This window comes from Dromaius novaehollandiae, chromosome 1, assembly GCF_036370855.1.
Source record: "Dromaius novaehollandiae isolate bDroNov1 chromosome 1, bDroNov1.hap1, whole genome shotgun sequence".
Classification (NCBI taxonomy): domain Eukaryota; kingdom Metazoa; phylum Chordata; class Aves; order Casuariiformes; family Dromaiidae; genus Dromaius; species Dromaius novaehollandiae.
In genome coordinates this window covers 104,174,479-104,186,611 of record NC_088098.1, presented here as the reverse complement: position 1 = coordinate 104,186,611, position 12,133 = coordinate 104,174,479, and the positions used below count along the sequence as shown (strand labels likewise).

At 43.6% G+C, this 12,133-nt stretch overlaps 1 protein-coding gene across 5 annotated transcripts in view; it reads right to left on the bottom strand.

Annotated features, from left to right (window-relative positions):
* Positions 1 to 10,564, bottom strand: part of VGLL3 (vestigial like family member 3) — a 35,230-nt gene extending 24,666 nt beyond the window's left edge. The window contains exons 1-2 of one of the 5 annotated variants that reach the window (XM_064523142.1): positions 10,242 to 10,564; positions 799 to 1,054 (exon numbers count right to left, since the gene is read on the bottom strand). In XM_064523142.1, coding sequence (XP_064379212.1) covers positions 799 to 1,054; positions 10,242 to 10,352 — 367 coding nt within the window. In that variant the 5' untranslated portion in view covers positions 10,353 to 10,564. Of the gene's footprint in view, positions 1 to 798; positions 1,055 to 10,032; positions 10,170 to 10,241 lie in introns of those variants that run through there. The other 4 variants (XM_064523126.1, XM_064523135.1, XM_064523144.1 and 1 more) reach the window with 4 other exon arrangements.
* Positions 10,565 to 12,133: the final 1,569 nt, after the last annotated feature.

Here is a 12,133-nt window from a genome sequence, read left to right as displayed (position 1 = left end):
GTCTTACTGGTGCGCTTTCTCCAGCCACCAATTCTGAAGTTCTGTCGATATGGTCTATCTAGTTTATCTGTCAAGATCTCCTCATTACATTCATAATGCTTATATGAATTATGAGACATGAACATTACATTGGTATTTAAATATCTCACAGTGCCTACCATATTTCTACTGCTTGCTAGGAAGTAGTGTATTATTATCCCCATTTTACATATGGGAAGTCAGTAGTGATGATCGTATCCCTCCTGACAGCTATGCCAAAGGGTGGTCTGGAATGCATTGTGCCACATGGCTGCAGCCCACCACAGCCACATGGGCCAGGGTTTGCCCCCAAGCCTATTCCAGCCTGTGCTGGATCCTCCAAGCTTGGAAAGCCAGCTGTAGATGAACCTTATTCACCTGGCAAAGTCACCCAAGAAGGCTGCCTGGGTCTCCTTGCTTCAATGCTAGCAATCAGTTTCACTGTTGCCTCAAAGGCCAAGTTTCACCCTTAGAGCTTAAAAATGAGCCGGAGATCTTGCAGCAGATGCGTGTGAAGCCACATGAGCTGTGCCCGTTCCCTCCAGGCCTCAGCCGAGCCACCGACTATGGGAAGAATGGGAAATGCTTGCTTCTGCCATTCTTGGCCTCTCCCTGTTTAACACTTCAGATAGCCAACCCCAGGAAGCTCCTCGTTTTTTTCATATTTGGGGGGATTTTTCCACCTCCACAGAGAAGCAAAATCTCACCTGCAATGCAATATATGTTACCATGAAGTAGATTAAGTACACTACACAGAAAACAAGTCACTGCTCCTCTTACCTCTCCACAGAGGACTTAGCCCCGCCTTGCTCTTTGAAAGGGCAGTTTCTGGACTGAAGCTACTGGCTTGGCTCAAAGCTCTTGAGAAGTGTTCATCCACTACAGAACCAATATCTCCCTGGAAGTAAGTGAAAAGGACACAGCGAGAGTTAAGGTACTCCATCTCAGCAGGCTGGTCTTTCTCATCCTCCTCTTGCTTGCTGGGAAGGGTCACTTCCAGAGACTCCTGCATCTTGTTGTATACAGCTAACTTCTTCTGGGATTAAAAACAAAACAAACAAGAGATGTATCACTAGTGGCATTCAATGGAAGCTCAACATCTGGTTTCTGTAAAGAAAAATATTTGAATACATTGAATATTCATCTCGTAAGTAAAGTTGGAACACAGGAATATTTTGATGAAGGTTTCACAAACAAGAGTTTACCAGTGCTGCCTAGTTTCTGCTCCTCACACATGGACAGACAGGCCTGGTCCTCAGAAACATTTCACAACCACAATTAACTTAATAGCAACTGCTTTTGCTCAATACCTTCAAAAGAAAACAGACAGACTCTAACAATTCACTCCTGTCTCCCACCTGGAAAGGATATTCCCATCAGTAAAGACTACAAAGGTCAAGTCTAGCCCTGTGGAAGGGCCTCCAGATACACACTGCCTGTATTTCACATATCTAGCAGAGCAGTGACCAAGTTTTGCCACCCGTGCTCCCTTTGTTGAGGGTACACAGCTCTCTGACATCCCACCACCTACCTATTCATTGCCAAAGGCACAGTAGTGCCACACAAGTCAAGGTGGGAGAATTTGATGTTTTCTGGAAAGTTTTCCACCGTACTATAAAAATGCACATAATACATAAAGTATGTCACTTACAACAAAAAAATTTTCCATCATCAGAAACTATACTTTGGGCGGGGGGGTTCAGGGGTGGGGTGTGTGGGTGTGAGTGTGTTAAAAAAAAAAATCAACTTTTGGAAAAAAAGACAAAAATCCACGTCAAATAATCAGAGATGTGATCTGAAGAAGAGAGGAACTGACAAGTCCACAAACACATACAAAAAAAATCCCCAAACCAAAAATGCAGAGAAGCATTTTTAAAAAAAATAATAAAATCAGCACAAGCCATCTGTGAAAGGCCATTTCAGAATCTTCTCTCTCTCTCTCTCTCTCTCTCTCTCTCTCTCAAATCAAACCTAAATGTCAAAATAAACATGTGTGAAGATCCACTTTGCATGGAACATATTTTTCAGATGTTCCACTTTACAACTGTTTTCACAGACAAAAGCTCCCCACAACAGCCAGGCTGCAGGAATCACAGCTTTTACCTAGCTAGCCATCCACAGCTGACTTTACACACAGACAGCTTCAGCAACCCCAAAACAACTACAGCACATAAGTATATCATAGCTTTTCTTTAAAATTACAGTTTGACTCATCTTTCATGATTTGCTTGGCAACATTTTAGCGCCATCAGAATCTCTTTAAGTTTACGGCTTTCTTCCTTTTTTCCAAAGTTGTTATACAGAACAAGTTAAACAGCTACATAGTCTATAAAGTTTCATTTATACAATAAATACGCTTGTTTGATTTAGAAATAATTGGAAATCATTTTCTGATCTTGTATACCATAGATATATTCACATTCTGTGCTTTTTAAAACTACCTAAGCACACACAAATTCCCTCATTGTACTATGAAAAAGAAACTCTGGGGCTAATTCTTAATTAGGAATGGTTGTTAAAAAAAATTGATTGGGTAAAAAGCTATTTTGTATATCTCTCCAAACTTATAAGTAGAATTAAAACCTATAATACTAAAAGCTCAGAGCAAGTAAGTGATATTTCTAAAATTACAGGAGGCTAACTGATAAGCATACAAGAGTTCAGTAATAATTTTAACTCTGATTCTATTGTACAAAATGCGGTGAGGGATATAATTTATTTTATTTTGGAGTTTTGAAGATCTACACGCTAGTTTGGGCTCAAACACTTTACAAAGACAAAGGCAAATTGTGCTGTAGTTCTGCCTAGCACGGTATTACTTATTTAGACATATGGTTTTATCCCAACACCCTACAACATATAAGGAAAAACTGTAAGATTCACAAAAAAAAAGTCAATGACAGCAAGTGAAAACAATTTTGCTAGAAATTAATTGCTAATGTGAAAACACATTCTGAGGCTATGAAATTAGAAAATGCAGAATTTGGGGTGACATAGAATACATTACATATATTTTTTAAATGCTTTGTGCCTTCTGTAAAGAAAAAAAAATTGTCTCCTAATATTTTCTCCTGAAATGCTTACTAAGCTATTGCTCAGAGCGAACTTCATAGTTGTGCCTAAGTAACCACTGCAGGATGAGACCTTAATAGAACAGAAGTAGTTACAGAGTGTATAACAATACCATACATACAGGAGAGGTATGCATTAGAGAGCTGTAATACATCTAACTCAGCGACCTGATGGTAGTTAAAGGTGCACCATAACTAAGCTCTGCTTAAAATCACAAGACAAGTGTTTGGGAAGGGGTGGGGGCTTTTTTTTTTTTTTTCTTCTTCTTTTTTTTAAGTGACGAGCCATGAAAGACATCTGTAGAAGTCTGAATGGATATTGATGTACTGGGACACCTCGGATGCACAGGCATATGCCTGTAATATACACGTAACACTTTAAAAGTTGATTTCTATCATTACAGATATACTATTTGTATTTATAATGCAAGTATGCAAATCCATATACAAGCACGCAATTATATACAGAAACACGTCATTTAATATGGCCCCTGGCTTGAGTTGGTCACCAGGAAGGAAGTCTTTCAATGTTCCTATATAGAGGCTGGAGCTCAGGAAATTAAAACTTATCTCCAGAGTCGCTTCTCTGTGCAGGAATGTTCCCCCTTCCACAGCCTAAGAATCTAATTCATTTTCCATTTCAGCTCGCGTCGCTACCTCCACCCGTCCAGTCTATGGGTAGTCATTACAAGATACTCTGAGCTCTTGCTCCGTTTTCAAAAACAATCTCTCACACACACACGAAAAATAGTACTGACAGACTGAAAGGTAGTACTGACAGACAAGTACAAGCCCTTGTATACAGACTAAAATTATCTACAGTGAAAAGTTGTGTTTTGTGAGTTGTTTTTTGAAAAAAGTTATAAATTAAACGATTTTTCAAAACTGCATCAAACTTGTGATTAGACACAGATCTATGTAATTTCTATTACAGGAAGAAATTATCAGCCATTTTTTCCCTGTAATTACACAACTCTTTAAATAAGAGGCTACAATGAGATAAACAGTGACTTACGTTTTCCCTGTATACAAGGTATGCATCCTTTCCAATATATACATCCTTCCCACTGTCCCTTAAAATACCTCTGTCTGCATGCAAATTTTGGGCTGCTTCTTCTGACCTTAACAGTGATATTCTCATAAGCATTTCTGACTGCACTTGTGTGAGTGGAAAAGTATGCGAGATCATCAATTGCTGAATGAATTCATTGCAAGGAGGGGAAGAGGTTAGGTTTCTTATAACTAATCTGGCCTAACCCCTTTTCACTTATATTTTTCTCATATGAATAGTTCTGGCATACATTTAAGCAGCCAACACTATCTATAAAGTCTTTATACAAAAACAGCATGTTCTCACTGAACATGATGTATTTCTTGACTATGTTCAGATTTCCAATATTTTCATATACTCATGATTTCCTCCTCTCTTTTCCTTAACAGGTAACGACTAAAGTTAAACTGCCTCTGGGGGTGGGGATGACAGGGAATAATAATAATAATAAAAAATCAGCACATCTTGTCAAAGGCCCAGAACATAAAATTAAAATTCAGACTAGCACACTGGAAAACAGGTAGTGAAATGGGAGATTCAGACACTATAGCACCTGATACCAACTTAGATAATACACAACCGGGGGGGGGGGGGGGGGGGGAGGGGAAAGTAAGTTAGTGACTGAAGGATGAATGCTAGGACCACTGGGGTAAATAAGGCTATATAGCAGAGGCTACATTCAGTTAAAATCAACATTATATTTGTTATTTCATGTATTTGCAGACAAGCTCTTCCAAAAGAGAATTTTAAAACTTATTGCAAGTAGTCTGAAGAAAAGAAACTAAAGGTCAATAGCAAGTCAGCACTAATATGGGATCATTAAAAAAAGAAGGCTTATGTTGGATAAGCATCATCATCCTCTCTTCTGGAGGAAAAAAGACCATTTGAGTCTTTTACACCAACAAAGAACATGGTGCAAAATCTCACACAAAACTCCTGTCTTGAAAATCGCTGTTATTTTCTGACAAATCCTATCCAGAACCAAGCACACTGTTCTCATGCAGTGAAATCCTGGCCACATTAAGCCAATGGCAAAAGTCCAACTGACTTCAAGGGTCCCGGATTTCACCCATGGTGTCTGGTAAAAATGTCAGAACATTCTTCTCATAAATTGAAAAAATTTCACTTCCAGCTGAAACCAGCTAGTAGGCAGCCAAACAAAGACCACTAAGCAGAGTTGAGACTGGAGAAAAATTTAGTTTAGTCAAGTTAGGACTGAAAATTCATGCCAGCTCTTACTTTACGTATCAGTTGGTTGCCTATTCCTACAAGTTATTATCTCCATACATGCCATCATACAGCATATGGTCCTTTATGCTCCCAAGCATGAAAGTCTGGTGTGCCTGTGGCCACCTGTTACAGATTTTCCATTATGAGAGAAAGAACAGGAACCAAAAATAAAGAATAACTACACAGAGGAAACAGTATATGACCCTATCCCAAGAAAAAAGGCTGTCATTTGACATAAGCTTCTGAGAAGGAATTTCAGTAACAAACTCTAGGCAAAACACAGACAGTCCTCCGTTTGTGAAACTGTCTGCCAAGCAGGCTCCTATTGATAACACAGAAAGTATTCAAGAAAGTATTCAAGAAAGACAACAATTTCAAGCAATCACAGAGTGGAATGCTGGGCCTGAAAGCAGTATTTACTGCATGCCTTGGAAACACGAAATGCCAACTTTTAGCCTTGCAAAAGAGCAAGCCGAGCGCAAAGCTGAACTCCTCCTTTCAGGTGAGGCGCTGGATTTGCAGCACTAGAGCTGGCAGTTCCTTTTCTGTGCTGCTGATGGAAGGAGGAAGCAAAGGAAGAAAGAATTTACACATCATCTTCCACAGTACATCTAAATGGAGGAGTATCATTAAAGTCTAAAGCTTTGTTTTTATATAGCTAGAGGAAGATCGAATAGCAACTGGTCCTAATCAGAACGACAAAATAAAGCAGGCCAAATTTTTTGGCAGGGTCTCACAAGCAAAAGAAAAATAAAAAAAAAACAGGTCAAGACTTAATCAAGGTTTTGCGTGCCATGATTGAGAGTAGCCTTTAAAGATGAGACATACAGGTCTGATTTAGTTTCCAATGAAGTCAGTAGTAGGGCACCCATTGAGCTTCAGAAAAAGCCTCGAGAGGGCATCCAAACTGCAAAAACTAAATGCAAAGACATCTTCTGCTGCGTTAGACACTGAGGAATGCCACTCACACACAGTGTCTTTCAGCATTAGTAATACCAGCCCATCCTAAAAGCTGTGAAAGCATGGCACAGAGAGCTTTACTAGAAAAGTAAATTACAGCACTTGAAACTAGGGTTTAGATACAGCCAGCTGACACAATGTTAAACGCAACTTGTCCTTGTCTGCAAAGCTATGAGTTTGGAAGGAAGAGTCAAGTTAGTGACCTAATTTTCTAATGAAGACAAGCCCTTATCTGGGAAAAGTCTGTCTACAGCACTGCCAGCAGTAAGTCTGACTTGAGCATATCATAACTCCTTGTGCAAGACCGATTTAGCAAGGATGGTGTTTGGCTCAGCTCTCTACCTCTACATACCGTGGAGAAATTCCAAAACTACCATTTACTGTAACTTCCCATTTATAAGGTTTTAAGCTCAGCTGTTAGTGAGCCAGGGTGAATCCTACCTTCGCCTCAGCTCTGCAGCTTGCTACACCTAGACTGATAGGGTAGGGCATGCTGTCACTGCCTTTCTCATGCACCAAAAATAAATTAGGATTCTTCACAGGTTTTGTGTTTCCAGAGGCTCCTCGAGTGGGAAGATCTGTTACACCCATTCCTCTCTCAACCCACAAGAAACCCCAAACTTACTACTACAGCTTCAGAGCCCTTCAGGAGAGCATGCAGTGAGCCGAGTTTTAATTTCACTATTCTGCAGGGCTGTACATTCCTGTAAGCACAGCTCCTTACCACACAGGAGAACATATTCACATTGTAACACCATCACATATTCGCTCCATATTTTAGTGAGCGAAAATGGAAACCTCCATTTATCAGCAGAATTAGGGCTGTACCCCATTTTCATTTGTTCCTTCTGACACTGTTTGAGCAAGTATATACATCCATCTTCCACTTAGCTCCCTCAGCAAACGCCCTGGACTTCAGCAATCTCAAAGATCTAAGGTGTTAAGCCTCAACTTCTATTAACATTCAATAGCAATTCAGGCTTCAGTCCCTTAAGCCCCTTTAAAAAATCCCACCTAAATTAATTTGCCAGCAAGTTCTTTCTTGGCTATGGACTGCTGAAAAGCTATGGCAGCAGTATTTCTGCATTGCTATGCAGCGCAAAATCAGTTCTGCACTGATTTTAAGGGAAGGGGAACTACACATACCGAAATGTGGGAACAACTTTGGGGTAGGGTAACTTTGTTAAGGTGGCATGGCAGACCATCCCTAAAAATCTCACTTCTGCATACTCCAGGTGTGTGCTAGTCCATCCCTTAATCCAAGAGCTGTTACATCAAACAGGAGATGCCCGTTCCAAACGCCGTCACCGCAGAGGCGAGACGCAGCGCCAGCTGCCTGCTGAAGGCACATCTCCGGCACCAGACACACAGGGTGCACTCTGCCCAAGCACGAGCAGGTGACCTCTCTGGAAGGATGCTGCGACCTACAACTTGAGCTCACGCCTCTACACTGGCACTTCCACCTGCTGAGGAGGTGGCTCAGGTCTTTAAGGGATACAAATCTGCTACCAGAAGCTGCCATAAACAGTTACATGTTCGCAATGTAGCTTTATTACCCAAACACCTATCAAGATGCCCAAGCTTTGGCTAAAATGACACACCTACAATCCCTGTGTTGAATGCGAAAGGCAACAGAAGCCCAACAGCAAGGAGCTTTTTTCTCTCAGGAAACAGATCATTTTACTGGGTACTGAAAGACAACAGAGCACAACAACCCTGAAAAATGTTACAATGGAGTCCTCAGATATTTTAAGGATGAGATCCACTTCATCAGCTCCAATAAAGAGTTTTATTTTTAAGATGTCCCACTAATTCATCTTCCCCTATTGTTATTTTTTTAATCATAGTTTTCATTCCAGCAAAGAAGAGCATTCTTTAAAATGGTCATCATCCTCATGAAGAACACAGGGGAGTTTTACATGTTGAACACACGTGTAAGAAACAAAAACCTGGCAACAGATTCTTCTTCCTCCTTTCTTAGGCTCTTTACCACTCAATTAAATACCCTTGACAGGACAACTTTGAAGAAACAGTGTGACTTGCATAATGTCAAGTGTTACCTGAACAACAAATCGCTCCACTACAGATGGATGAGGAGTTTATTTTATGTTTATCTATCTTTTTTTCCCAGGATTGGATCTCAGAGCAAATGCACAAACTGCTCTGAAGTTTGCAGCTGCCAGAATTAGAGGGTGCAACATTTTCAGTTCGGCAGCAACAGTTCAGTTTTCCAGTCTGACTATTGACTAGTTTGCAAAGATCCTTCCGCTTCAAATACTTGAGGAAAATTGGTGCTAGCGGAATTAATTAAAACAAATCATCAACGCACGTGGGATGGTGAGGTTCGGAAGGTTTTTTGGTGGTAACAGGATATACTATACTGGCCACAACTCATAAGCTGTATTGGCCCAACCGAGCTAGGTTTCTTGCCTCACGTATCTACCTCCACTTTTCACAAACAACACAACCTACAAGAATTCAGTTTATTGAAAATGAAATTTCAAGACACTGGCTTTTACCAGGGTGCTTCTGGGACGTATCATATATGGTGCTGCTTACAGCTGATGAGGAAAGTTCACGATTCTGTTTAAAAATAAAAAGCCACTGCACTTGAGCATGATACAGCAGCTAATGATTGTTTAACATATTTTCATGTACTAGGTGTTCTATACCCCAAAACTGGAAGAGAAATACAGCCAATTGCCTACAGAGTTAAATGACAAAAAGTCCACCAAAGTTTCAATAGTGCTTTTCTACTTCTAGGTCTCTTAATAAACAGGGCAAAATTATCCTCAAGTTCCTCCCCCTGCCAAATGAACCAGCCTAACAACCAGACTTCGAGACATTTGAGTAAAAGTTTATAATTAAAATTACTGAATAAGTTGAACGTTCTGCAAGCTGTCACCTAGATTAGAAAAGAAATAATAACGAAGGCACGCTGCAACAGACAAAACTGCCAAGCTTCCTAGAGTCTGTGTTTACAGTGAGCAACGTGAGCAACCTGGAAAAGTCAGCCTCAGTATCATTTCTGCAAAAGCTTTTCCTCCCAACAATAAAGAAAAAACAATAACATGCAACAGGAATTTTAATGTTTTAGACCATATTCATGTCTCCCAGGCAAGTTGATATTAGGGGTCACTTCCCATGTACGGAGAAAACAATCTTCATGGATAATAATGATAAAACCTTATGGAATGCAGCAACAACCAAAAAATGTATTCTCTGATGACTACAGTAGGGCCAAGTCAATATTAGTCCCACTTCACCCACGCACTGCATAGTCTAAAAATGCTGTCAGCCTGATAAGAATTTCCTGATTCACTTTTTTTCCTCTCTCCCTTTTTTTTTTTTTTCTTTTTTTTTTTAAATACATCTGATCACCACATTCAACTGGAAACCCGCCGGAGCCGATCCTCCAGGAGAGCTGGGCGCTGCGGCGGGAGCGGTGCGGGCCCCCTCCCCGCCGGCGCGCCGATGTTGAGCGCCCGCGGCCGTGCAGCCCATGTGCGCGGCGGGGCGGACCGCACCGCCCCGCGGCAAAGACGCGGCTCGGCAAAGCTAGGAGCAATGCGGGGAGGGGGGCCGGAGGCAAGGCATAACTTTCTCCCCCTGTCCAGCGATGCGTGCCGAGCTCCGGCCCCCAAATTAAGAAAAAAGAAAAGAAATGGAAAAAATTTTTTTAAAAAAATAAGAAGCTCTTACCGAGCGCCGCTGCTCTGGGGCACCCTCACCAGCTGCCCGCATCTCCAATCACGCCGGGGGCTGCGTGGCGCACCGCTGCCCGCCCGCAGGTCTCCGCCCCGGCCAGCCAGCGATGCGCCGCGCAGCGCGGCAAGGGGGGGCCGCCGCCGCGGGCCCCCCGCGCCCCGCCTGCGCGGCGCCCCCCGCGCCCCGTCCCCCCCGCGCCTCACCTGCGGGCAGCCCGCCGCGGACGCAGACGCCGCCGCGGCGCCGGGCGCATAGCGGGGCGCCCCGCACGCCGCCGGGCCGGGCTGCTGCATGGCCACGTCCGAGCAGCTCATGGCCGCGGCCGCGGCCGCCCCGCGCCGCCGCCCCCCCCGTCCTCCTCCTCCGCGCAGGGCGGCCGCGGCGGGGCGCCGCGCAGCGCGGGCCAGCAGTGCATCTTCGGCGGCCGCCGCGCCCCGCTCCCGCACTTATAGCGCGGCGGCGGCTCGGGGCGCCGCGGCAGCGACGGCAGCGCGGGCGCGGGGGGCGGGCGCGGGGGAGGCGGTGGCGCCCCGCCCGCCCGCCGCGCTCCCATTGGCGCGCAGCGGCTCCGCGGGCGCGCAGCAGGGCGGGCTGCACCTGCCCGCACACCCAGCCCGCTGGGGGAGAGCCGCGCTGGCTGCCCTCCGCCGTGGGCAGGGCTGTCCCAGAGCCTTTTTTCCCCCCTATTGCGTTTGGCAGCACGTTGGGAAAGAGCAGCTCTCCAGAGCCCGCTGTCACTTCCACGAGCCCCGGTCGTGCTGGAACCGCAACACCGGAGACCCAGGGACTTCTCCGTAGTTGAGTGTCACATGCATCGTAAGCCCTTCACATCCCGAAGGATTTTAGCAGTGCCTGGAAATTCATCCAGAAGGAAGGAGAAACCCTCCTGTTCCATTGCAGTTGGCAGGCTGGATGCATTTTCAACTGACCATAAACTCTCTTTCCTCCCCACGTTTGGCTCACAACCTTAAAAAAAAAAAAAAAGAAAGAAACAAGAAAAAAGAAAAAAAAAATCAATAGCAGCGCAGCTCAGCTTGAAAAATATGCGGAAAACCGGGATCTGATTGAAATGGCTCCAGTCCTACTCAAATACATTCATGGCCTACCTCTGTACACACATTTTTGCATGGAAGCAGCCCTACTGCTGCCCAATATTTGCAGGCGATACCATTCCTCTCACGGAAAAGACTAAGGGTATGGCTTACTCGCATGATCCCACTTATAAGCCTGGGAACTCCTCCACTTGTTTGCTCCTCTTTTCTTCTCATTTTGCCTAAAATGAATTATTTCAAGTTTCTTTTTCAAAAAATTTGAAGTTTACCTGCATTTATTAAAGGGGCAAAATCTTGAAGCCTTCCATCAAAAATTCTGAGTTTATACTCTCTCTCCCCCTGCATCTCTCTCTAAATATATATTCACACGCACACCCCCTTTGCCAGAAGAATTAGATGAATACACAAAGTTGAAATAATTTCGTCTGACCGCAGCAGAAATCCCTCTTTATGGAAAGCATTTCTCTGAAACATTTGACTGCAATCCTTTAAAAAAAGATCCAATTTTCTGTAGATGCATTTTGATTTTGGTATTTTGGGGCATACAGATTTTAAGGTAGCTATGTACTTTATCAAAGCTCTTTTTTAAAAAAATTTGTTCCTGAGAGGTTGCATTTGTGCATCTGCCTAAATGGATTTCATCTATGCATCAACCTTTGCAACCAGTCAGAAGTTCCAGCAAGGGTGTAAGATGTACAGTGTTTCTTTTGCTATACCGAGTATGGGCTTCTGAACGGTTTCTGGGCGAAACAGAAAATCCAAGTGCTGATTGCTGTCTACAGATCTCTGGTCGATCTGGACCCTATTAATTTCAGAAATCTCTTTCCCCTCATTTCCTACAACACCAAGAAGCCTCAGGGAAGGCAGTATCCCAACAGCAAAGTTTGCAGGAGCCAGAGGCTGTCGCTTCTCTGTAACAAGTACCACCACCTTGGGAAGTTCGCTGTTCCTGGACACACGCCTGATCCGACCTGGCAGTTTTCACAGAAGAGTGTAAGGCACAGCTCTGTTCAGGCATTCCTCCGACCGCTTAGTCTCCTGGC